Source organism: Bombina bombina, chromosome 8, assembly GCF_027579735.1.
Source record: "Bombina bombina isolate aBomBom1 chromosome 8, aBomBom1.pri, whole genome shotgun sequence".
NCBI lineage: Eukaryota > Metazoa > Chordata > Amphibia > Anura > Bombinatoridae > Bombina > Bombina bombina.
Genome location: NC_069506.1, coordinates 27,789,623 through 27,816,994, shown reverse-complemented (window position 1 = coordinate 27,816,994; position 27,372 = coordinate 27,789,623). Strand labels below are relative to the sequence as shown.

The 27,372-nt window shown below is 42.5% G+C and overlaps 1 protein-coding gene across 1 annotated transcript in view; it reads right to left on the bottom strand.

The window, feature by feature from the left end:
* The window catches only part of EIF4G3 (eukaryotic translation initiation factor 4 gamma 3), a 477,611-nt gene that overhangs the window by 186,740 nt on the left and 263,499 nt on the right, over positions 1–27,372 (bottom strand). The window contains 5 exon segments of the mRNA XM_053690236.1: positions 9,834–9,956; positions 11,560–11,672; positions 13,074–13,188; positions 22,660–22,839; positions 24,170–24,190. Of these exon segments, the coding sequence (XP_053546211.1) occupies positions 9,834–9,956; positions 11,560–11,672; positions 13,074–13,188; positions 22,660–22,839; positions 24,170–24,190 (552 nt within the window).

Here is a 27,372-nt window from a genome sequence, read left to right as displayed (position 1 = left end):
GTCGAGAGAGAGAGAGAGAATGAGTGAGTCGAGAGAGAGAGAGAGAGAGAGAATGAGTGAGTCGAGAGAGAGAGAGAGAGAGAGTGAGTCGAGAGAGAGAGAGAGAGATGAGTGAGTGAGAGAGAGAGAGAATGAGTGAGTCGAGAGAGAGAGAATGAGTGAGTCGAGAGAGAGAGAGAGAGAGAGAGAGAGAGAGAGAGAGAGAGAGAGAGGAGTCGAGAGAGAGAGAGAATGAGTGAGTCGAGAGAGAGAGAATGAGTGAGTCGAGAGAGAGAGAGAGAGAGAATGAGTGAGTCGAGAGAGAGAGAGAGAGAATGAGTGAGTCGAGAGAGAGAGAGAGAGAGAGAATGAGTGAGTCGAGAGAGAGAGAGAGAATGAGTGAGTCGAGAGAGAGAGAGAGAATGAGTGAGTCGAGAGAGAGAGAGAGAATGAGTGAGTCGAGAGAGAGAATGAGTGAGTCGAGAGAGAGAGAGAGAGAATGAGTGAGTCGAGAGAGAGAGAGAGAGAGAGAGAGAGAATATGAGTGAGTCGAGAGAGAGAGAGAGAGAGAGAGAGAGAGAGAATATGAGTGAGTCGAGAGAGAGAGAGAGAGAGAGAGAGAGAGAGAGAGAGAATATGAGTGAGTCGAGAGAGAGAGAGAGAATATGAGTGAGTCGAGAGAGAGAGAATATGAGTGAGTCGAGAGAGAGAGAGAATGAGTGAGTCGAGAGAGAATGAGTGAGGAGAGAGAGAGAGAGAGAGAGAGAATATGAGTGAGTCGAGAGAGAGAGAGAATGAGTGAGTCGAGAGAGAGAGAGAATGAGTGAGTCGAGAGAGAGAGAATGAGTGAGTCGAGAGAGAGAGAGAGAGAATGAGTGAGTCGAGAGAGAGAGAGAGAATGAGTGAGTCGAGAGAGAGAGAGAGAATGAGTGAGTCGAGAGAGAGAGAGAGAATGAGTGAGTCGAGAGAGAGAGAGAGAATGAGTGAGTCGAGAGAGAGAGAATGAGTGAGTCGAGAGAGAGAGAATGAGTGAGTCGAGAGAGAGAGAATGAGTGAGTCGAGAGAGAGAGAGAGAGAGAGAGAGTCGAGAGAGAGAGAGAGAGAGTCGAGAGAGAGAGAGAGAGAGTCGAGAGAATGAGTGAGTCGAGAGAGAGAGAGAATGAGTGAGTCGAGAGAGAGAGAGAATGAGTGAGTCGAGAGAGAGAGAGAGAGAGAGAGAATGAGTGAGTCGAGAGAGAGAGAGAATGAGTGAGTCGAGAGAGAGAGAGAATGAGTGAGTCGAGAGAGAGAGAGAGAGAGAGAGAGAATGAGTGAGTCGAGAGAGAGAGAGAGAATGAGTGAGTCGAGAGAGAGAGAGAGAATGAGTGAGTCGAGAGAGAGAGAGAGAATGAGTGAGTCGAGAGAGAGAGAGAATGAGTGAGTCGAGAGAGAGAATGAGTGAGTCGAGAGAGAGAATGAGTGAGTCGAGAGAGAGAGAGAGAGAGAGAGAGAGAGAGAGAGAGAGAGAATGAGTGAGTCGAGAGAGAGAGAGAGAATGAGTGAGTCGAGAGAGAGAATGAGTGAGTCGAGAGAGAGAATGAGTGAGTCGAGAGAGAGAGAGAGAGAGAGAGAGAGAGAGAGAGAGAGAGAATGAGTGAGTCGAGAGAGAGAGAGAGAATGAGTGAGTCGAGAGAGAGAGAATGAGTGAGTCGAGAGAGAGAGAGAGAATGAGTGAGTCGAGAGAGAGAGAGAGAATGAGTGAGTCGAGAGAGAGAGAGAGAGAGAGAGAGAGAGAGAGAGAGAGAGAATATGAGTGAGTCGAGAGAGAGAGAGAGAGAGAGAGAGAGAATATGAGTGAGTCGAGAGAGAGAGAGAGAGAGAGAGAGAGAGAGAGAGAGAGAATATGAGTGAGTCGAGAGAGAGAGAGAGAGAATATGAGTGAGTCGAGAGAGAGAGAATATGAGTGAGTCGAGAGAGAGAGAGAATGAGTGAGTCGAGAGAGAATGAGTGAGGAGAGAGAGAGAGAGAGAGAGAGAATATGAGTGAGTCGAGAGAGAGAGAGAATGAGTGAGTCGAGAGAGAGAGAGAATGAGTGAGTCGAGAGAGAGAGAATGAGTGAGTCGAGAGAGAGAGAGAGAGAGAATGAGTGAGTCGAGAGAGAGAGAGAGAATGAGTGAGTCGAGAGAGAGAGAGAGAATGAGTGAGTCGAGAGAGAGAGAGAGAATGAGTGAGTCGAGAGAGAGAGAGAGAATGAGTGAGTCGAGAGAGAGAGAATGAGTGAGTCGAGAGAGAGAGAATGAGTGAGTCGAGAGAGAGAGAATGAGTGAGTCGAGAGAGAGAGAGAGAGAGAGAGTCGAGAGAGAGAGAGAGAGAGAGTCGAGAGAGAGAGAGAGAGAGAGAGAATGAGTGAGTCGAGAGAGAGAGAGAATGAGTGAGTCGAGAGAGAGAGAGAATGAGTGAGTCGAGAGAGAGAGAGAGAGAGAGAGAATGAGTGAGTCGAGAGAGAGAGAGAATGAGTGAGTCGAGAGAGAGAGAGAATGAGTGAGTCGAGAGAGAGAGAGAGAGAGAGAGAGAGAGAATGAGTGAGTCGAGAGAGAGAGAGAGAATGAGTGAGTCGAGAGAGAGAGAGAGAATGAGTGAGTCGAGAGAGAGAGAGAGAATGAGTGAGTCGAGAGAGAGAGAGAGAATGAGTGAGTCGAGAGAGAGAATGAGTGAGTCGAGAGAGAGAGAGAATGAGTGAGTCGAGAGAGAGAGAGAGAGAGAGAGAGAGAGAATATGAGTGAGTCGAGAGAGAGAGAGAGAGAGAGAGAGAGAGAGAGAGAGAGAATATGAGTGAGTCGAGAGAGAGAGAGAGAATATGAGTGAGTCGAGAGAGAGAGAATATGAGTGAGTCGAGAGAGAGAGAGAATGAGTGAGTCGAGAGAGAATGAGTGAGGAGAGAGAGAGAGAGAGAGAGAGAATATGAGTGAGTCGAGAGAGAGAGAGAATGAGTGAGTCGAGAGAGAGAGAGAATGAGTGAGTCGAGAGAGAGAGAGAATGAGTGAGTCGAGAGAGAGAGAGAGAATGAGTGAGTCGAGAGAGAGAGAGAGAATGAGTGAGTCGAGAGAGAGAGAGAGAATGAGTGAGTCGAGAGAGAGAGAGAGAATGAGTGAGTCGAGAGAGAGAGAGAATGAGTGAGTCGAGAGAGAGAGAATGAGTGAGTCGAGAGAGAGAGAATGAGTGAGTCGAGAGAGAGAGAATGAGTGAGTCGAGAGAGAGAGAGAGAGAGAGAGTCGAGAGAGAGAGAGAGAGAGTCGAGAGAGAGAGAGAGAGAGAGAGAGAGAATGAGTGAGTCGAGAGAGAGAATGAGTGAGTCGAGAGAGAGAGAGAATGAGTGACGTTCGAGGAGAGAGAGATGGAGAGAGAGAGAGAATGAGTGAGTCGGAGAGAGAGGAGAGAATGAGTGAGTCGAGAGAGAGAGAGAGAGTGAGAGAGACGAGAAGAGGAGAGAGACGAGAGAGAGAGAGAGAGAGAGAGAGAGAATGAGTGAGTCGAGAGAGAGAGAGAGAAAGAGAGAGACGAGAGGAGAGAGAGAGAATGAGTGAGTCGAGAGAGAGAGAGAGAGAGAATGAGTGAGTCGAGAGAGAGAGAATGAGTGAGTCGAGAGAGAGAGAATGAGTGAGTCGAGAGAGAGAAGAGTGAGCGAGAGAGAGAGAGAGAGAGAGAGAGAGAGAATGAGTGAGGTTCGAGAGAGAGAGAGAGAATGAGTGAGTCGAGAGAATGAGAATGAGTGAGTCGAGAGAGAGAATGAGTGAGTCGAGAGAGAGAGAGAGAGAGTGAGAGAGAGAGAGAGAGAGATGAGTGAGTCGAGAGAGAGAGAGAGAATGAGTGAGTCGAGGAGAGAGAGAATGAGTGAGTCGAGAGAGAGAGAGAGAGAGAGAGAGAAGAGAGAGAGAGAGAGAGAATATGAGTGAGTCGAGAGAGAGAGAGAGATATGAGTGAGTCGAGAGAGAGAGATATGAGTGAGTCGAGAGAGAGAGAGAATGAGTGAGTCGAGAGAGAATGAGTGAGGAGAGAGAGAGAGAGAGAGAGAGAATATGAGTGAGTCGAGAGGAGAGAGAGAATGAGTGAGTCGAGAGAAGAGAGAGAATGAGTGAGTCGAGAGAGAGAGAATGAGTGAGTCGAGAGAGAGAGAGAGAATGAGTGAGTCGAGAGAGAGAATGAGTGAGTCGAGAGAGAGAGAGACTGAGTGAGTCGAGAGAGAGAGAGAGAATGTGTGAGTCGAGAGAGAGAGAGAATGAGTGAGTCGAGAGAGAGAGAATGAGTGAGTCGAGAGAGAGAGAATGAGTGAGTCGAGAGAGAGAGAATGAGTGAGTCGAGCGAGAGAAGAGAGAGATGAGAGAGTCGAGAGAGAGAGAGAGAGAGAGTCGAGAGAGAGAAGCTAGAGATAGAGAGAATGAGTGAGTCGAGAGAGAGAGAATGAGTGAGTCGAGAGAGAGAGAGAATGAGTGAGTCGAGAGAGAGAGAGAGAATGAGTGAGTCGAGAGAGAGAGAGAATGAGTGAGTCGAGAGAGAGAGAGAATGAGTGAGTCGAGAGAGAGAGAGAATGAGTGAGTCGAGAGAGAGAGAGAATGAGTGAGTCGAGAGAGAGAGAGAGAATGAGTGAGTCGAGAGAGAGAGAGAGAATGAGTGAGTCGAGAGAGAGAGAGAGAATGAGTGAGTCGAGAGAGAGAGAGAGAATGAGTGAGTCGAGAGAGAGAGAGAATGAGTGAGTCGAGAGAGAGAGAATGAGTGAGTCGAGAGAGAGAGAATGAGTGAGTCGAGAGAGAGAGAGAATGAGTGAGTCGAGAGAGAGAGAGAGAATGAGTGAGTCGAGAGAGAGAGAGAGAATGAGTGAGGAGAGAGAGAGAGAGAATGAGTGAGTCGAGAGAGAGAGAATGAGTGAGTCGAGAGAGAGAGAATGAGTGAGTCGAGAGAGAGAGAGAGAGAGAGTGGGCGAGAGAGAGAGAGAGAGAGTGGGCGAGAGAGAGAGAGAGGAGAGAATGAGTGAGTCGAGAGAGAGAGAGAATGGAGTGAGTCGAGAGAGAGAGAGAATGAGTGAGTCGAGAGAGAGAGAGAGAGAGAGAGAATTGAGTTGAGTCGAGAGAGAGAGAGAATGAGTGAGTCGAGAGAGAGAGAGAATGAGTGAGTCGAGAGAGAGAGAGAGAGAGAAGAGAGGAATGAGTGAGTCGAGAGAGAGAGAGAGAATGAGTGAGTCGAGAGATGAGAGAGAATGAGTGAGGTCGAGAGAGAGAGAGAGAATGAGTGAGTCGAGAGAGAGAGAGAGAATGAGTGAGTCGAGAGAGAGAATGAGTGAGTCGAGAGAGAGAGAGAATGAGTGAGGTCGAGAGAGAGAGAGAGAGGAGAGAGAGAGAGAATATGAGTGAGTCGAGAGAGAGAGAGAGAGAAGAGAGAGAGAGAGAGAGAGAGAGAGGAATATGAGTGAGTCGAGAGAGAGAGAGAGAAATGAGTGAGTCAGAGAGAGAGAATATGAGGTGAGTCGAGAGAGGAAGAGAATGAGTGAGTCGAGAGAGAGAGAGATGAGTGAGGAGAGGAGAGAGTGAGGAGGAGAGAGTGAGTCGAGAGAGAGAGATATGGAGTGAGTCGAGAGAGAGAGAGAATGAGTGAGTCGAGAGAGAGAGAGAATGAGTGAGTCGAGAGAGAGAGAGAGAATGAGTGAGTCGAGAGAGAGAGAGAGAGAATGAGTGAGTCGAGAGAGAGAGAGAGAATGAGTGAGTCGAGAGAGAGAGAATGAGTGAGTCGAGAGAGAGAGAATGAGTGAGTCGAGAGAGAGAGAATGAGTGAGTCGAGAGAGAGAGAATGAGTGAGTCGAGAGAGAGAGAGAATGAGTGAGTCGAGAGAGAGAGAGAATGAGTGAGTCGAGAGAGAGAGAGAATGAGTGAGTCGAGAGAGAGAGAGAATGAGTGAGTCGAGAGAGAGAGAGAGAGAATGAGTGAGTCGAGAGAGAGAGAGAGAATGAGTGAGTCGAGAGAGAGAGAGAGAATGAGTGAGTCGAGAGAGAGAGAGAATGAGTGAGTCGAGAGAGAGAGAATGAGTGAGTCGAGAGAGAGAGAATGAGTGAGTCGAGAGAGAGAGAGAATGAGTGAGTCGAGAGAGAGAGAGAATGAGTGAGTCGAGAGAGAGAGAGAATGAGTGAGTCGAGAGAGAGAGAGAATGATTGAGTCGAGAGAGAATGAGTGAGTCGAGAGAGAGAGAATGAGTGAGTCGAGAGAGAGAGAGAATGAGTGAGTCGAGAGAGAGAGAGAATGAGTGAGTCGAGAGAGAGAGAGAGAGAATGAGTGAGTCGAGAGAGAGAGAATGAGTGAGTCGAGAGAGAGAGAGAGAATGAGTCGAGAGAGAGAATGAGTGAGTCGAGAGAGAGAGAGAGAATGAGTCGAGAGAGAGAGAGAGAATGAGTGAGTCGAGAGAGAGAGAATGAGTGAGTCGAGAGAGAGAGAATGAGTGAGTCGAGAGAGAGAGAATGAGTGAGTCGAGAGAGAGAGAATGAGTGAGTCGAGAGAGAGAATGAGTGAGTCGAGAGAGAGAGAGAATGAGTGAGTCGAGAGAGAGAGAGAATATGAGTGAGTCGAGAGAGAGAGAGAGAATATGAGTGAGTCGAGAGAGAGAGAGAATGAGTGAGTCGAGAGAGAGAGAGAGAATGAGTGAGTCGAGAGAGAGAGAGAGTATGAGTGAGTCGAGAGAGAGAGAGAGAATGAGTGAGTCGAGAGAGAGAGAATGAGTGAGTCGAGAGAGAGAGAATGAGTGAGTCGAGAGAGAGAGAATGAGTGAGTCGAGAGAGAGAGAGAATGAGTGAGTCGAGAGAGAGAGAGAATGAGTGAGTCGAGAGAGAGAGAGAATGAGTGAGTCGAGAGAGAGAGAGAAATGAGTGAGTCGAGAGAGAGAGAATGATGAGTCGAGAGAAGAGAGAGAATGAGTGAGTCGAGAGAGAGAGAGAATGAGTGAGTCGATAGAGAGAGAGAGAATGAGTGAGTCGAGAGGAGAGAGAGAATGAGTGAGTCGAGAGAGAGGAATGAGTGAGTCGAGAGAGAGAGAATGAGTGAGTCGAAGAGAGAGAATGAGTGAGTCGAGAGAGAGAGAGAATGAGTAGGCGAGAGAGAGAGAGAATGAGTGAGGTCGAGAGAGAGAGAGAGAATGCATGTGAGTCGAGAGAGAGAGAAATGAGTGAGTCGAGAGAGAGAATGAGTGCGAGAGAGAGAGAGAATGAGTGAGTCGAGAGAGAGAGTCGAGAGAGAGAGAGAATGAGTGAGTCGAGAGAGAGAGTCGAGAGAGAGAGAATGAGTGAGTCGAGAGAGAGAGTCGAGAGAGAGAGAATGAGTGAGTCGAGAGAGAGAGAGAATGAGTGAGTCGAGAGAGAGAGAGAGAATGAGTGAGTCGAGAGAGAGAGAGAGAATGAGTGAGTCGAGAGAGAGAGAGAGAATGAGTGAGTCGAGAGAGAGAGAGAGAATGAGTGAGTCGAGAGAGAGAGAGAGAATGAGTGAGTCGAGAGAGAGAGAGAGAGAGAGAGAGAGAGAGAGAGAGAGAGAATGAGTGAGTCGAGAGAGAGAGAGAGAGAGAGAGAGAGAATGAGTGAGTCGAGAGAGAGAGAGAGAGAGAGAATGAGTGAGTCGAGAGAGAGAGAGAGAGAGAGAGAGAATGAGTGAGTCGAGAGAGAGAGAGAGAGAATGAGTGAGTCGAGAGAGAGAGAGAGAGAGAGAGAGAGAGAGAGAGAATGAGTGAGTCGAGAGAGAGAGAGAGAGAGAGAGAGAGAGAATGAGTGAGTCGAGAGAGAGAGAGAGAGAGAGAGAGAGAGAGAGAGAATGAGTGAGTCGAGAGAGAGAGAGAGAGAGAGAGAGAGAGAATGAGTGAGTCGAGAGAGAGAGAGAGAGAGAGAGAGAGAGAGAGAGAGAGAGAGAGAATGAGTGAGTCGAGAGAGAGAGAGAGAGAGAGAGAGAGAGAGAGAATGAGTGAGTCGAGAGAGAGAGAGAGAGAGAGAGAATGAGTGAGTCGAGAGAGAGAGAGAGAGAGAGAGAGAGAATGAGTGAGTCGAGAGAGAGAGAGAGAGAGAATGAGTGAGTCGAGAGAGAGAGAGAGAGAGAGAGAGAGAATGAGTGAGTCGAGAGAGAGAGAGAGAGAGAATGATTGAGTCGAGAGAGAGAGAGAGAGAGAGAGAGAGAATGAGTGAGTCGAGAGAGAGAGAGAGAATGAGTGAGTCGAGAGAGAGAGAGAGAATGAGTGAGTCGAGAGAGAGAGAGAATGAGTGAGTCGAGAGAGAGAGAGAATGAGTGAGTCGAGAGAGAGAGAGAATGAGTGAGTCGAGAGAGAATGAGTGAGTCGAGAGAGAATGAGTGAGTCGAGAGAGAATGAGTGAGTCGAGAGAGAATGAGTGAGTCGAGAGAGAGAGAGAGAATGAGTGAGTCGAGAGAGAGAGAGAATGAGTGAGTCGAGAGAGAGAGAGAGAGAGAATGAGTGAGTCGAGAGAGAGAGAGAGAATGAGTGAGTCGAGAGAGAGAGAGAGAATGAGTGAGTCGAGAGAGAGAGAGAGAATGAGTGAGTCGAGAGAGAGAGAGAATGAGTGAGTCGAGAGAGAGAGAGAATGAGTGAGTCGAGAGAGAGAGAGAATGAGTGAGTCGAGAGAGAATGAGTGAGTCGAGAGAGAATGAGTGAGTCGAGAGAGAGAGAGAATGAGTGAGTCGAGAGAGAGAGAGAATGAGTGAGTCGAGAGAGAGAGAATGAGTGAGTCGAGAGAGAGAGAATGAGTGAGTCGAGAGAGAGAGAATGAGTGAGTCGAGAGAGAGAGAATGAGTGAGTCGAGAGAGAGAGAATGAGTGAGTCGAGAGAGAGAGAATGAGTGAGTCGAGAGAGAGAGAATGAGTGAGTCGAAAGAGAGAGAATGAGTGAGTCGAAAGAGAGAGAGAATGAGTGAGTCGAAAGAGAGAGAGAATGAGTGAGTCGAAAGAGAGAGAGAATGAGTGAGTCGAAAGAGAGAGAGAATGAGTGAGTCGAAAGAGAGAGAGAATGAGTGAGTCGAAAGAGAGAGAGAATGAGTGAGTCGAAAGAGAGAGAGAATGAGTGAGTCGAAAGAGAGAGAGAGAGAGTGAGTCGAAAGAGAGAGAGAGAGTGAGTCGAGAGTGTGAGTGGAGAGAGAGAGAGTGTGTGTGTGAGTCGAGAGAGAGAGAGAGAGAGAGTGTGTGTGTGAGTCGAGAGAGAGAGAGTGTGAGTTGAGAGAGAGTCGAGAGAGTGAGTCGAGAAAGTGAGAGTCCCTTTATTCACTCAAATGCTAGACATGTTGTATTTAGTGCAAATAATGAGATTCCCCCCCCCCCCCCCGAAATTTAAAAAGATTGCTTCCATTTCCCTTCCCACTTTGTCAAGTGACAGCCATCAGCTAGTAGCAGCTAGTGCCTCAAAGTGTTCACATAGGAAGACTGAGCACAAATTGATAAAGGAAGTTAATTGGAAAGTTGTTTAAATCTGCAAGCTGTCTGTACCATAAGTTGCATTTTGAATTTAGTGTCCCTTTAAAAAAAAGTAATGTAATATTTTGGTCCTTAAAATAATGGACACCTTGTTGTAAGCTAGGCTTCCTTTGGTTAAAAATGTTTTTACTCTAATATCCTTGCTTAGTGCAGTTAGCGTCAGTTATAAATGAGTTAGCTACTAAAGTAACTCTCTTGTAGTATTTTGTATGTCCCTTTAATACCAGTATCATGTATGTACACGCCACAAGCACATTAAAAGGGAAGTTGCACTGTCCTGTTAATGTAAACCAGCATAGTACAAGGTAGAGTTCTCTTTATCAAATCCCTATGTATCACACCTAAAGCAAGAAAAGTGTATTCACATCATATGTAACCTACATGAGGGGGTGTTGGCGTAGAGTTGGGCCGAAGGATGGGGGGCGTAGGGTTCCTACTTCCACCACCAGACATGATTTCTTCCGTTATGTCTTTTCCTCCCTGATTTGGGTCTCTGATGCGGATCTATGAGACAAAAACATTTTTTTTTATGCCACAGGGGGAAAAAATATATAAATAAATTATATTCCTTAAACAGCATTTCTGGGTAAAACCACTAAAAACAAATTAAAACTATGGCATGGAGTCAATAAACACCAGGCCAACGCGTCTCAGCTAATAGCCTTATTCATAGACATGCAGTAAATCATTAGCGGCTATTAAAACAATACAGTTGTGATTTCTCTGACATTTTGTTACCTCTTTAGCAAAACCTTCAGTTTCACAATTTGTCACGGTTCCAACATTAAATGTCTAAATGTTGCTCTACTACACTTGAGGAACCATATCAACACTGGTCAGTACCAATACTGGTCAGTACCAATACTGGTCAGTACCAATACTGGTCAGTGCTAAAGCCGAAAACCCACACAGACACAACACAAAGTAGTGGCACAAACTCAATTTTATTTTCAAAGATCCATTAAAGTATTTTATTTTTTAAATATGTGTAGCAATTGTCATCTATAAAGCATTGCAAACAATTCTTATACAAAATGCCATAGATGGATTTTATATATGTGTAGCATATATTAAATAATTGCTGGATTTGCTATTTATATCTGCATAACAAAGTATTTAAAACTTTAATTGTGTTGGTGTTTAAAGGGACATGAAACGCAAACGGTTTCTTTCAGGATTTAGATAGAGCATACAATTTTAAACAACTTTCTATTTTACTTATTTTATCTAATTTGCTTTGTTTTTAGTATCCATCCTTTGCTGAAAAGCATACCTAGGTTGGTTCAGAAGCTGCAATGCACTACTAGAAGCAAACTGCCGATTGGTGGCTGCAGATAAATAGCTTTAATTATTGGCTCACCACATGCTCAGCTAACTCCCAGTAGTGCTTTGTTGCTCGTACAACAAAGGATAACAAGAGAATGAAGCAAATGTGATAAATAGATGTAAATTGGAAACCTGTTTAAAATCGCATGTTGTGTCTGGATTTGCACAAATCTTTGTGTTGCACTTGCACGAGAATAGACCCGGCTCTGAAAGGCTTGGGGCCACCATCTTTGGCATTCAGATTGGTCCGAATGTCACAAATGCACATCCCTAGTCTGAATCATGAAAGAAAAGTTTTGAGTTTCATATCCCTTTAAAGGGACATTGCGGTCAAAATTTAAATGCAAATAGATAAATTTGATCTTTGGATAGAAACATATTTACAATATACATGTATTAGCAAAAATGATTCTAGTAAAAGTTATTACTGTTTTAGTGTTAACATTTTTCTCTGCACGTGCATGTGAAGCATAGCTAGATATTGTCAGTGTACCAGCAATTTAAATACTGCAGCTGCTCAGAGCACCAGTGGGGTTTGTATCATGTCAGCACTTAACAAATGTAGTCATTATTTGATGGTACAAGCACCTTAGGATCTCATAGCAAGTGCTGTGTTTAAAATGCTAGTGCACGGTGCATACTTAAATACAATCTTGAAACAGCTATAGCTTTTAATAGAAGCGCATTTGCTGATATGTGTACATTGCAAAAATGCTTCTATTCCAAACTGAAATGCACCTGTGTGTATTCCAATTGTGGCTGGAGTAGAAAAATGTTTTACCGTCTTTTTCTCTCTTTTGGTGGGAAGTGGCGGCGGTTGCTGCTGTTGTTGCTGTGTAGGCACTATGATGGGTGCTGACTGATATACGGGCTGACTTGTGTAGAAGGGAGTTCCTTGAAAACAAACAGAATGATATTCACACAGTACTCTGTCAATACAAAGGCTTGTACATTGCAGGTCTTTAGTTTCTGGGGCAATTCCCATCTCTTTAGACTTCCAAGATAACTACTTATTTGTATTACTATTTGTTTAGTTTATGTTCTAGAACAGTTCACAGCCAGATGAAGAGATTATTATAACAACATATGAACAACTGGGGAAATGTAATTTGCGATAGTTTACAGATCCAGACACACAGTAGAGCATTCCCAACTTCTAATGTAGACCATTTTATTATAAATGATGTTATTGGAGTTTAGATAAAACCGAATAATAATATAATAAACTACATAAGATTTTATCAACGTTTCTCAAAATTAAAACAGCTTTGTTTTCATACCTAGACCACCCTGAAAATAATGTCTGCTATGATTTTAGATTTGTTATTTATTTCTGATGACTAGATACGGTATTTGTCAGTGGTATCGTCCTATACAGTGCACACAGCCTAAGCATCATGTGCTAATGGTACCTGATCTCAGAGAGCCCAGCCTATTAATACACTGATAGCTTGCCAGCACGGAATTAGAAAGCTCTTGCACTGCTGCCTATGCGGGCTACAAGGCAAACGGCAGATTATCTCAGTCCAGCTAGCTCAGCAAAAACAAAGATGGAAAACAAAGGCATAAAAGAAACCACCAGCAGGCTGCTGTTAGCGCCCTAACTAAAGGGAGCAATTTAACTAGAGCTTTGTCATCTCAACAGTAGTTAAAGGGACATTGTACACTAGATTTTTGTTTGCGTAAAATGTTTTGTAGATGATCCATTTATTTAGCCCATCTGGGAGTAAAAGTATAGTTTTGCTTATTTTTAAACATTGTGCTGATTTTCAGACTCCTAATCAAGCCCCAAAGTTTTAGAAGTATCCTGTTGTCTACCTACTCCAGCCTGCTCCTGTTTGTGTAAAGGGTCATTTCATATGCAGGGGAGGGGTGCGTGTCTGCTCTTTTTGCTTTCTAGCCCATTTCAGTGGGTGTCCCAGCCTAAACTTTTCAACAGTGCTAAACTGGGAGCTTCTAAGAAAGTTTTTAAAAAGGGTCTATACTGGATTAAGGAAAAGTGTTAACCTTTAGTAATAGAGTACTAATAAAAGAAATCAGCAACTCCTTTATATGGGATTCCACTATTGCATTACTGCAATCGCATTTAGTATCACACGCCATAGTTCTATCACCTTTAGGGCATGTCCAATCTCATTCCTCCAAGCCCCTCTTTGGTAACAAAGCAAGCCTGTAAAATTATCGGGTTATGGTCTTAAACAAAACTAGATACATTATGATGTTCTACAGTTAGCTAAATATGCCAGGACCATGCTTCAGCTTGTTAATTAATAAGTAAAATCCTTGTTCTCTTACCGTAGGTAGGAGGGAATTCCCCAGGCCCAGGACCTGGATAAAACGGGTTAGGACCAGGAGGTTGAACAGGGTACTGCTGAGGGGGGCCAACATAGGGAGAGGTGCTGTGTCGGTACTGGAAGGAAGATAGTGACATATTATGAGGGAGCAACAGACAATAAGATTCTGCAATAGGCAAATGCATTCTTGCAAAAAACAAAACTAAAAAAAAACAAAAAACATAATTTATGCTTACCTGATAAATTTATTTCTCTTGTAGTGTATCCAGTCCACGGATCATCCATTACTTATGGAATATATTCTCCTTCCCAACAGGAAGTTGCAAGAGTCCACCCACAGCAAAGCTGCTATATAGCTCCTCCCCTAACTGCCATATTCAGTCATTCGACCGAAAACATGCAGAGAAAGGAAAAACCATAGGGTGCAGTGGTGACTGTAGTTCAAATGAAAAAATTACCTGCCTTAAAGTGACAGGGCGGGCCGTGGACTGGATACACTACAAGAGAAATAAATTTATCAGGTAAGCATAAATTATGTTTTCTCTTGTTAAGTGTATCCAGTCCACAGATCATCCATTACTTATGGAATACCAATACCAAAGCTAAAGTACACGGATGATGGGAGGGACAAGGCAGGTACTTAAACGGAAGTTACCACTGCCTGTAAAAAAAACCTTTCTCCCAAAAATAGCCTCAGAAGAAGCAAGGTATCAAATTTGTTAAATATGAAAAAGTATGAAGCGCAGACCAAGACTCCGTCTTGTAAATCTGTTCAACAGAAGCCACATTTAAAAAAGGCCCAAGTGAAAACCACAGCTCTAGTAGAATGAGCTGCAATCCCTTCAGGAGGCTGCTGTCCAGCAGTCTCATAAGCTAAATGAATTATGCTTTTTAACAAAAAGACAGAGAGGCTGCTGAAGTCTTTTGACCTCTCCTCTGTCCAGAATAGACAACAAACAAGGTGAACGTTTGATGAAAACTGTAGTAACTTGTAAGTAAAACTTTAAAGCACAAACCACGTCCAATATTGTGTAATAGACGTTCCTTCTTTGAGGAAGGATTAGGATACAAGCATGGAACAACTATCTCTTGAGTGATGTTCTTGTTAGATACCACCTTAGGAAAAAACCCAGGTTGGTACGCAGGACTACCTTATCCGTACGAAGGACCAGATAAGGAGAATCACATTGTAACACAGATAACTTGGAGACTCTACGAGTCGAGGAAATAGCTACCCAAAAGGAACTTTCCAAGATATAGATTGATATCTATGGAACAAAAAAGGTTCAAACGGAACTTCTTGAAGAGCCTTAAGAACCAGGTTTAAGCTCCATGGTGGAGCAACAGTTTTAAACACAGGCTTGGATCTAACCAAAGCCTGACCAAATGCCTGAACGTCTAGAATACCTGCCAGACGCTGGTGCAAAAAAATAGACAGAGTAAAAATATGTCCCTTTTAAGGAATTAGCTGACAACCCTTTTCTCAAAAACATCTTGGAGAAAAGATAATATCCTGGGAATCCAGGCTTTACTCCATGAGTAACCCTTGGATTCATAACAATCAGATATTTAAACCATATCTATGTTCAATTTTCCTAGAGACAGGCTTTCATGTCTGTATTTAAGGTATCAATGACTGACTCGGAGAAGCCATGCTTTGATAACATCAAGCGTTCAGTCTCCAGGCAGGATAATTTAGATGGTTGAAAGGACCCTGAGGTAGAGGGACCTGTCTCAGAAGCAGAGACCGTGATGGAAAGGATGACATGTCCACCAGATCTGCATACCAGGTCCTGCGTGGCTACGCAGGCGCTGTCAAAAACACCAAAGCCCTCTCCTGCTTGGTCTTGACCTCCGGAGGAAATCCCACTCCCCCGGAAGAAAAGTCTGACGACTTAGAAAATCCACCTCCCAGTTCTCAACACCTGGGATATGGATAGCTGATAGACAAGAGTGAGTCTCTGTCCAGTGAATTATTGTAAGACTTCTAACATCACTAGGGAACTTCTGTTCCCCCTTGATGGCTGATGTAAGCCACAGTTGTGTATATTGTCCGACTGAGTATGATGTACCTCAGAGTTGCTAACTGAGGCCAAGTCTGAAGAGCATGGAATATCACTCCCAGAATAGTTATTAGAAGGAGGGTCTCCTCCTAAGTCCACTATCCCTGAGCCTTCAGGGAGTTCCAGACTGCATCCCAACCTAAAAGGCTGGCATCCATTGTAACAATTGTCCCATCTGACCTGCGGAAGGTCATACCCTTGGACAGATGGACCCGACAGTCACCAGAGAAGAGAATCTCTGGTCTCTTGGTCCAGGATCAACAGGGGGACAAATCTGTGTAATCCCCGTTCCTCTGACTGAGCATGCATAGTTGCAGCGGTCTGAAATGTAGACGTGCAAACGGTACTATGTCCCTTGCCGCTACCTATTAAGCCGATTTCATTCATGTACTGAGCCACCGAAGGGCGCGGATGGGATGAAAAACACGGCAGAAATTTAGAAACTTTGACAACCTGGACTCCGTCAGGTAAATTTTCATTTCTACAGAATCTATCAGAGTCCCTAGGAGGGAAACCCTTGAGATTGGGGATAGAGAACTCTTTCCTTGTTCACTTTCCACCCATGTGATCTCAGAAATGCCAGTACTACGTCCGTATGAGACTTGGCAATTTGGATGTTTGACGCCTGTATCAGGATGTCGTCTAACTAAGGGGCCACTTCTATGCCCCGCGGCCTAAGGACCGCCAAAGCGACCCCAGAACCTCCATAAAGATTCTTGGGGCTGTAGATATCCCAAAGGAAAGAGCTACAAACTGGTAATGCCTGTCTAGAAAGGCAAATCTGAAAAACGAAGGTGATCTTTATGCATCACAATGTGAAGATAAGCATCCTTCAAATCCATTGTAGTCCTCTATTGACTCTCCTGGATCATAGTTAAGATGGTACGAATAGTTTCCATCTTAAATGACGGAATTCTGAGGAATTTGTTTAAGATCTTTAGATCCAAAATAGGTCTGAAGGTTCCCTCACCTTGGGAACCACAAACAGATTTGAGTAAAAACTCTGTCCCTGTTCCTCTCTTGGAACTGGATGGATCTCGTACACAATGTAAGAATGCCTCCTTCTTTATCTGGTTTGCAGATAATTGTGAAGGCGAAATCTCCCCTTTTTTAGGGGGGGAATCTTTGAAATCCAGAAGATATCTCTAGGATATAAATTCCAATGCCTAGGGATCCTGGGCATCTCTTGCCCACGCCCGGGCAAAGAATAAAAGTCTGCCCCCTATATGATCCGTTACCGGATAGGGGTCCGTTCCTTCATGCTGCCTTAGAGGCAGCAGCAGGCTCCTTGGCCTGCTTATTTTTGTTCCAGGTCCAATTGTCTCCAGACCGCCTTGGACTGAGCAAAAATTCCCTCTTGCTTTGCCTTAGAGGAAGTGGATGCCACACCTGCCCTGAAGTTTTAAAAGGCACGAAAATTAGACCTTTTTTGGCCCTTGATTCCTATCCTGAGGAAGGGCATGACCTTTTCCTCCAGTGATATAAGCAATAATCTCCTTCAAACCAGGCCCGAATAGGGTCTGCCCCTTGAAGGGAAGTTAAGTAGCTTATTTATAAAAGTCACGACAGCTGACCATGATATAAGCCATAGCGCTCTGCGCGCCAGTATAGTAAAAAACAGAATTCTTAGCCGTTAGTCTAGACAAATGAACAAAGGCAACAGAAAACAAAGGAATTGGCTAGCATAAGCTTGTCAAATATATTCATCCAATGGAGTCGCTAACTGTAAAGCCTCATCAAGAGACTCAACCCAGAACGCCGCAGCAGCAGTGACAGAAGCAATGTATGCAAGGGGCTGCAGGATAAAACCCTGTTGAATAAACATTTTTTATCCATTGGATCTAAAAGCACAACTGTCCTCGCCAGAGGTAGTGGTACGCTTAGCTAGAGTAGAAACTCTTCTCTCCACCTTAGGAACTGTCTGCCAGAAGTCCCGTGGTGGTAACTATTAGAAAACATTATTCTAAAAAATAGGAGGGGAAGAGAACGGCACACCTGGTCTATCCCATTCCTTATTAAAAAAAATTTTTTTTAGTAAACCTCTTTAGGTATTGGAAAAACATCAGTACACACCGGCACTGCATATTATTTATCCAGTCTACACAATTTCTCTGGCCCTGCGATTGTACACATTCATTCAGAGCAGCCAAAGCCTCCCTGAGCAACAAGTGGAGGTTCTCAAGCATAAATTTTAAATGTAGAAATATTAGAATCAGGTTAAATCATCTTCCCTGAGTCAAAAAAAATCACCCACAGACTAAGCATATTGTGAGGTAGTATCATACATGGTTCTTAAAGCGTCTGTATGCTCTGTATCTACCCCCAGAGCTATCTGCTTTCCTTTAATTTTAGGTAGTCTGACTAATACTGCTGCCAGAGTATTATTCACCACCTTTGCCATGTCTTGTAAAATAAACGCTATGGGCGCCCTTGATGTACTTGGCGCCATTTGAGCGTGAGTCCCTGAAGCGGGAGTCGAAGGGTCTGACACGTGGGGAGAGTTAATCGGCATAACTTTCCCCTCGACAGAATCCCCTGGTAAAAGAAACGCTATGGGTGCCCTTGATGTACTTGGCGCCATTTGAGCGTGAGTCCCTAAAGCGGGAGTCAAAAGGTCTGACACGTGGGGAGAGTTAGTCGGCATAACTACCCCCACGACAGAATCCTCTGGTGATAATGTTTTTAAAGACAAAAAATTATCTTTATTGTTTAACATGAAATCAGTACATCTGGTACACATTCTAAGATGGGGTTCCACCATGGCCTTAAAACATAATGAACACAGAGCTTCCTCTATGTCAGACATGTTAGAACAGACTAATAATGAGACTAATAAGCTTGGAAAACACTTTAAATCAAGTTAACAAGCAAATATATAAAACGTTACTGTGCCTTTAAGAGAAACAAAATTTGTCAAAATTTGAAAAACAGTGAAAAAAGGCAGTAAAACAAACGAAATTTTTACAGTACATGTAATAAGGTAACAGAGCATTGCACCCACTTGCAAATGGATGATTAACCCCTTAATGCAAAAAAAAGAAAAAAAACGACATAGACGTTTTTTTAAAAACAGACACAACAAAACTGCCACAGCAGAGCTGTGGATTACCTTCCCTAAAAACGATTTTGGAAGTCTTTTTAGCCCTTTAGAAATGTCCTGTAGTATTCATGGGACTGCTGAGGGAATCTGGATAATTCATTTTGTAATTTTAACTGCGCAAAAAAGCGCTAAATTAGGCCCCTCCCACTCATATTACAACAGTGGGAAGCTTCAGTTAACTGTTTCTATGCAAAATTTAAGCCAGCCATGTGGAAAAAACTTAGGCCCCAATAAGTTTTATCATCAAACATATGTTAAAAAACGATTAAACATGCCAGCAAACGTTTTAAAACACATTTTTACAAGAGTATGTATCTCTATTAATAAGCCTGATACCAGTCGCTTTTACTGCATTTAAGGCTATACCAACATTACAGTGTTATCACCAATGTACGTTAAAAAACGATTAAACATGCCAGCAAACGTTTTAAAACACATTCTTATAAGAGTATGTATCTCTATTAATAAGCCTGATACCAGTCGCTATCGCTGCATTTAAGGCTTTACTTACATTACTTCGGTATCAGCAGTATTTTCTTAATCAATTCCATTACTAGAAAAATATTTTACTGCACATACCTTATCTGCAGGAAAACCTGCACGCCATTCCCCCTCTGAAGTTACCTCACTCCTCAGAATGTGTGAGAACAGCAAATGGATCTCAGTTACGTCTGCTAAGATCATAGAAAAACGCAGGCAGATTCTTCTTCCAAATACTGCCTGAGATAAACAGCACACTCCGGTGCCATTTAAAAATAACAAACTTTTGATTGAAGAATAAACTAAGTATAAATCACCACAGACTCTCACGACCTCCTATCTATGTTGAGGCTTGCAAGAGAATGACTGAATATGGCAGTTAGGGGAGGAGCTATATAGCAGCTTTGCTGTGGGTGGACTCTTGCAACTTCCTGTTGGGAAGGAGAATATATTCCATAAGTAATGGATGATCCGTGGACTGGATACACTTAACAAGAGAAAATGCATTTTAGGTTTTCAAAAGAAGGGAATATAGGTAAAATTATATATGGCTAATAAATTAATGGCAATTATATTTAATTAAATAAAATGTTATTATAAAAAAGTGATGTCTGTACAGTCCTTTAGAGCAGGGTTCTTCAAACCACGGGTCGGGACCCATTACTTGGTCGCAACACAATGTTTACTGGGTTGCGGCTTGTGTGTGTAGTATGAAAATGTGTGTGGTGTTTGTGCCTGTTGCATGAGTGTGTGTGTGTGACGTGTCTGTTGCAATGAGTGTGTGTATGTGTGTGACGTGTCTGTTGCATGAGAGTGTGTATGTGTGTGACGTGTCTGTTGCATGAGAGAGTGTATGTGTGTGACGTGTCTGTTGCATGAGAGAGTGTATGTGTGTGATGTGTCTGTTACATAAGAGTGTGTATGTGTGTGATGTGTCTGTTACATAAGAGTGTGTATGTGTGTGATGAGTCTGTTGCATAAGAGTGTGTGTGTGTGATGAGTCTGTTGCATAAGAGTGTGTGTGTGTGATGAGTCTGTTGCATAAGAGTGTGTGTGTGTGATGAGTCTGTTGCATAAGAGTGTGTGTGTGTGATGAGTCTGTTGCATAAGAGTGTGTGTGTGTGGTGTGTCTGTTGCATAAGAGTGTGTGTGTGTGGTGTGTCTGTTGCATAAGAGTGTGTGTGTGTGATGAGTCTGTTGCATAAGAGTGTGTGTGTGTGATGAGTCTGTTGCATAAGAGTGTGTGTGTGTGATGAGTCTGTTGCATAAGAGTGTGTGTGTGTGTGATGAGTCTGTTGCATAAGAGTGTGTGTGTGTGGTGTGTCTGTTGCATAAGAGTGTGTGTGTGTGGTGTGTCTGTTGCATAAGAGTGTGTGTGTGTGGTGTGTGTTGCATAAGAGTGTGTGTGTGTGGTGTGTCTGTTGCATAAGAGTGTGTGTGTGTGGTGTGTCTGTTGCATAAGAGTGTGTGTGTGTGGTGTGTCTGTTGCATAAGAGTGTGTGTGTGTGGTGTGTCTGTTGCATAAGAGTGTGTGTGTGTGTGTGGTGTGTCTGTTGCATAAGAGTGTGTGTGTGGTGTGTCTGTTGCATAAGAGTGTGTGTGTGTGGTGTGTCTGTTGCATAAGAGTGTGTGTGTGGTGTGTCTGTTGCATAAGAGTGTGTGTGTGGTGTGTCTGTTGCATGAGAGTGTGTGTGTGGTGTGTGTTGCATGAGAGTGTGTATGTGTGTGGTGTGTCTGTTGCATGAGAGTGTGTATGTGTGTGGTGTGTCTGTTGCATGAGAGTGTGTATGTGTGTGGTGTGTCTGTTGCATGAGTGTGTTTGTGTGGTGTGTCTGTTGCATGAGAGAGTGTGTGTGTGTGGTGTGTGTGTTGCACAAGAGTGTGTGTGTGTGTGTGGTGTGTGTTGCATGAGAGTGTGTGTGTGTGTGGTGTGTGTGTTGCATGAGAGTGTGTATGTGTGGTGTGTGTGTTGAATGAGAGTGTGTATGTGTGGTGTGTGTGTTGCATGAGAGTGTGTGTGTGGTGTGTGTGTTGCATGAGAGTGTGTGTGTGTGGTGTGTCTGTTGCATGAGAGTGTGTGTGTGTGGTTTGTCTGTTGCATGAGAGTGTGTGTGGTGTCTGTTGCATGAGAGAGTGTGTGGTGTCTGTTGCATGAGAGAGTGTGTGGTGTGTCTGTTGCATGAGAGAGTGTGTGGTGTGTCTGTTGCATGAGAGAGTGTGTGGTGTGTCTGTTGCATGAGAGAGTGTGTGGTGTGTCTGTTGCATGAGAGAGTGTGTGGTGTGTCTGTTGCATGAGAGAGTGTGTGGTGTGTCTGTTGCATGAGAGAGTGTGTGGTGTGTCTGTTGCATGAGAGAGTGTGTGTGTGTGCGTCTGTTGCATGAGAGTGTGTGTGTGTGCGTATGTGTGTGGTGCATGAGAGTGTGTGTGGTGTGTCTGTTGCATGAGAGAGTGTGTGGTGTGTGTGTTGCATGAGTGTGTGTGGTGTGTGTGTGTGGTGTGTGTTGTATGAGAGTGTGTGGTGTGTCTATTGCATGAGAGTGTGTGTGTGCGTATGTGTGGTGTGTGTGTTGCATGAGAGTGTGCGTGTGTGGTGTGTGTGTGTGTTGCATGAGAGTGTGTGGTGTGTGTGTGGTGTGTGTTGCATGAGAGTGAGTGTGTGTGTGTGTGTGTGTCTGTTGCATGAGAGAGTGTGTGGTGTGTGTGTGGTGTGTCTGTTGCATGACAGAGTGTGTGGTGTGTGTGTTGCATGAGAGTGTGTGTGTGGTGTGCCTGTTGCATGAGAGTGTGTGTGTGGTGTGCCTGTTGCATGAGAGTGCGTGTGTGTGTGGTGTGTCTGTTGCATGAGAGTGCGTGTGTGTGTGGTGTGCCTGTTGCATGAGTGTGCGTGTGTGGTGTGCCTGTTGCATGAGTGTGCGTGTGTGGTGTGCCTGTTGCATGAGTGTGCGTGTGTGGTGTGCCTGTTGCATGAGTGTGCGTGTGTGGTGTGCCTGTTGCATGAGTGTGCGTGTGTGGTGTGCCTGTTGCATGAGTGTGCGGTGTGCCTGTTGCATGAGTGTGCGTGTGTGGTGTGCCTGTTGCATGAGTGTGCGTGTGTGGTGTGTCTGTTGCATGAGAGTGTGTGTTATTACGTTTTACAACACTTTTTGACTACAATCAGGAGTAAAGTACACACACATTTAGTCACTTTGCAAAAATTGCAGCTGTCTTGTATATTAGTTACTAATATTTTCAAACAAAGTATAAAAATAGGGTCGCGAAGATATGTTGACACTGGGTCTTGGGAAAACAAATTTGAAGAACCCTGCTTTAGCGGACCATGCAACAGCTCACACACTTATTAGCGGTTATATATGAGACAGGTGAGAATTCATTATGAGATACAATTTCACTTGATACACCTCTAATCAAGTGTAATTCCCGTGCTTACTAGGATCCTCAGCAGCTTCAACAGAAGCCTTGCAGCAAATTATCTTCCTTCTTACAAATGGTATTGGGAGCCTGTGCTGTTCTGCCCTTCCTCTAGCTTGGCCACCTGTAAACTATCTCAACCTTCAGCTTCCAATGGCTCCCCAGAGGGTGAGGAAGCCCACATGTGACAATTATTTTTTTTTTTAGTTAGCATAAACGTCACAATATCTACGTGTTAAACAGTAAAATGTCATAATTCTTTATACTTTTGTTCAAACTTTAGAGAAATTTGATGAAAACCCCCATATTTCTGGGAAACTGCTAAGGTTTGGTTACACAAATCACACCTTGCATTTTCCAAGGAAAGATACACTGGAAAACTGCCGATGTCAGTAACACATGTCTAAAAAGAAAAAGGTATGCTTAAACTACAAATGTGCTAATTTGCCGATATATACCTATATTGTATTATCTCATTTAATTTTGCCATTATTGGGAGGATGGAAAATATTAAGAATGAGAAATGCATAACTACCTGGGGGATGCAGTACTGAGGACCCTGTGGCATTGCATATGACATGGGAAGATGGTTAACCATCATGATGTGCTGGTTAGTCTGATACACTGCCGTTGGAGTTTGAGCACCCGGTCGGATGGAAGGACTGCTGTTCTGGATTGTCGCCCGGGGAGGCTGTATTTGTGGCCTCTGAAAAAACTGTGCAATGAAAGAAAGAAGGTTTAACAACACTTGTAGCTGCCTTGGGCTTTTCCATGCGCATTGCAAGAATAGAGTCAAGGAGAAAAGTATTCAAGCCAATTTCTTATTTGTGTTGCTCATGTATCACATTCTATCTAAAAGAAAATTTGAATATAATGGATATAATAGGAGAAGATCCATATATTAAGCCAGTACTTATAGATTCATAGAAATACTACCAAACACTGTCTCCCAGGACCGATGTTGGTCAATTCAAGGGGTATTCTGCCACACAATAAGTCTAAGGAGCTTGTGACAACACTTCAAAGCTTGTTTATGATGCTCTGATAGCCTAGAAAGGGTTGATGCAAGAAGACCTTACATTTCTGCAGAATTGGATTCAACTTATGACCTACATTCTATGAGAGTCAACATTAATCTATAGTATAACCACATTGCATTCAGATGAAATAGAAAAAGGTGGGAAAGCTCCAACCCAAAAGAGCAACTAAATCACAATATTAGGACCTCAGGCAGTCCCTCATAAGTATCAAATGCCTAGCAATATATTCTATGCACTGTGCATAAACAACTTATATTTTATATCAAATCTGAAATGTTATATTTACAAATTACTAGACTAGCAAAAGTTATTTTATGTTATTCATTTGAGAAACTAATAAAGAAGTTGAAATGTTTCTCTGACATTCCTTCACTGACGGAACAAATGACCAAATACAACGTGTTTATTTATTGTTTAATACATTTAACTTTCAGATAGAAAAAATACATGAACAAATGTGGCTTTTTTGTTTGTTCCTTTACAGAATGAATGTCAAAATATTTCAACTTCATTATGCGTTTGTGACTTTGCGCACGTCTACGAAGGACCCTATTGGTCATAGAAAGTAGAGCAAGCTGGATACAGCAGGTGTTAGATAATTAGTGGATATAGCTGAAAATCAAAGAAGCAGCAGCAACTCAGAGCCTTTTTTTTTATTTATTATTATTATTTACACATGTTCATTACAGTCTCTTCCCTCAAATCACTGTGGTTCAAAAGGTTCTGCTCCTCGTCTATGAAGAACTGTAACCTAAAGCAAATAATTGTGATGGAGACTGCGCTAAAGAATTGAGAAAAAGTATGCAGAGGTTTCACCAAGTTTGGGATTTCTGCCAGAGACGGTACAGAATATACCATAATCCTCTCCTGACTCCGATAAAAAAAAAATTGTCTCTATAATCCCAAAGCTCAGTCTAAAGTCAGAAATTAGGCTATAATAGGGCAACAGATTAGGATAAAATAGTTAACAGAGATTATGCTGCAATACCTTTGTATGTCAATTACCTGGATAGGTCTGAATCCTCCCTTGGAGAATGAATCATAGCAGCAGAGACAGAAAAAAGCCAATGGAAGAGCATACAGAGATCAGTAGGAGACACAAGACAAACATTGTCTAAAACATAAACACAACATTACAACCCAGTATAACACGCTAATCTGCCCAATAGCCATCAGTTTGGTGAAATAATGAATAGCAGCACCAATGCAGATTACAACAAAGGCTACTCACCTTGTAAACTATATTAAAGAATGTTCTTTCATGTTAACAAAAGAAGTTTGTTGCAGTTGTATTTGTTGGATATCAAACACTGGCCGTAGCAATTAGCGTAATACGTTAATTGGAGCCATTAAGAATATTTTGGAGCCAGACAGTGGTATTTGTATATAGATATATGTTGAATAACCCAAAAAGTTAGGAGCCAGGGGTAAAATTCTAGAAGCCAGCGGCTCCCTGGGTCTTGGGTTTATTCAGCCCTGGCTTAAACTGACAATAGCATGAAATGAATTAGATCATTTTACTTTTGTATTAGAATGTCCCTATAATTCTAAATATTTGTATTATATGTATTATACCTACACTGGAACTTACATTAAAATATCAGGTGGTCTGGTAAATTCCTTTATGGCAGTAATTATAATTCAGCTCACGCATTTCACAAACAAATGTTGCATTGTATAGTACATTTAAAAGGCAACATCTAAACAACTGCATGAATATAAATTTGATGAAAAAAAGAAATATAAAACAACCCCTTTGCTATAAGAGTATAAAATAATTAAAATAAATTATAGAAAGTTTGTTAGAGGTTTTGATAAACCCAAATGAAAAAGTAACAGTAATAGATTTTGACATTGGTTCACAACGTCACATAACTAAAGTCGTGTTGGTTATGCAAAACTGGGGAATGGGTAATAAAGGGATTATCAATCTTTTTAAATAATAAAAACATTGAGTAGACAGTCCCTTTAAAACAAGGCGGGAAGGGAAAAGGTCTAGTAATAAAAGTAATAAGACAAAAATTATTTTAACCCTAAATTAATAAAGATATAAACCTGATCCATAACAATTCAAAATACTTGGTAAGTTTTATGGTAATTTGTTACAGAGAGATAAAGAAGCAAATATAAGAGCCGTGCTTTCTAGGCTGACTGAAGGAAAAGCAACTGGACACTATAATATTGGAAACCTTCCCAGACTCAGATATTTAGCAAGACAAAAAGGTTAGTGTTACATAGCGACAGAGACAAATGGAATCTGGCGGTTCACTGAAACTCTCTCCACGAATGGTTGCTTCGGTATTATACGAGTTTTACAAGAAATCAAGACAAATGGAATCTTAGCTATGCAACTCGTCAAATGCAGAGTAGAACATTAATTGACATGGACAAGGAACAAACTAAACTGCCAGGAAGATGCAGAGATATTATATTTCATATAGAATAAAATCTATTTACTGGGGTTCCACCTAACATGTGTAGGCAGAAAATAAAGGAGTCTGACTCGCTCGTTCTAGCTACCCCTCAGGTGCCACATTTATTTTTATCTGATTCACACAGACTCCAAACTAAAATGGACTGTAAACACCTTGCAATTTTAATATACATTGTTTACTTATGTATAGTAATACAACTTTGCAATATGCTTAGATTATTTTGCCCCCTTTACATGAAATCTGAAAATTGTGGATTTTCTAATTCTCTAATTCTAACCCTTTAAAATACCCATAAAGGCTTTAAAGCACATAAAAAGCTGTGCACATTTATTATTTATTGGACTTGCTTTTCATGCAATTAAACTCTATAAATTGCATACTTAAAGGGAAAGAAAGTATATCAGGCATAAGAAAAAACAGAATTTGTTGGAAATTTTGCCTGAAAACATCTTTAGTAAAAGTTGTTTCAATTGAAAGGGACACTAAATCAAACTTTCATGATTCAGAAGTGATGACGAACCTTGGCAACTCCAGATGTTTCAGAACTACATAGGCACTCTGAAGCCCAGTTAAACAGCATGGGAAAAGGTAGTTCTGAAACATCTGGAGTGCATTGGTTCGCCATCACTGAGAAAGAGCATGCCTTTTAAGAGACATTTTAGTTTACTTCCATTATCATATTGTGACAGTCATATGCACACTTTCTGAGGCACCAGCTGCTGAGCATTTGCCAAATTTCAAAGCGTATGTGTTTCTGTGATTGGCTGATGGATGTCACATGATATAGGGGGCCGGCAGATTGAAGGACATTTTGAAGTTTGTAAGATAAATAAATCTAATCCTCATTAAAAAATTCACAGCAAGCCCAGATACAGACAGCTTACACATTTAATTTAATAATAAAATCTTATTTCACTAAAATAAAATTCACAACAAGCACTATAGCAGTGTACTTTTATCATGCAATTCTACTGTATTTAATGTTCCAATTGAAACGAATACTGCAGTATTAGTTTAGTACTTCCTGAGAATCCTTACTGGCTGCTTCTTTAAAAAAAATACATAATGAAATTACCACTTTAACATGAAACAAAGAGAAAAAAGTGGACTACATTGTCCCTTTAAATGTATATGAAACAGTGTTCCTTTAATTAAATAAAAAACAAAACTTCCTTTGTTGAGTTGTTGAAAGACATACCTAGGTAGGCTCAAGAGCAGCAACGTATTACTAGCTGATTGGTGGCTACACATATATGCTTGTTAATGGTTCACTCACTGTGTTCAGCTAACTACAAGTAGTGCCTTGGTGCTCCTTCAAGAAAGGATACAAAGAGAATAAATTAAATTGCAAAGTTGTTTAAAATTGGATGCTCTATCTAAATCATGAAATAAAAATGTTGGGTTTAACATTAAAAGAAACAGATTGTGTTAAAAAAAAACTGTAAAGAATTTACTTGTTTCTTGCAAAATTAGCACTTAGATATTCTCAATGTAACCACCGCCTGCAGCTAGATAAGGGTGCTAAAATTTCAGAACTTAAGTTCTACTGTCACCTGCTTTTTGCAACAAAAGTTCTCTACTGAGCATGGGCAATAAAAACTGACTAGTTATTATAGGTTTCTCTTAGCTTTGCTGAATAGCTGCTCCTTTGCTTTGCTGTAGAGACCACAGCCCCCTTGTGGGGCAGTGACATGAAGTAAAAAAGTAAAATCCTTTTGAAATTATGATTACATGTTGCATTGATTTCTATTAAAGGACCTGTAAATACAGTAG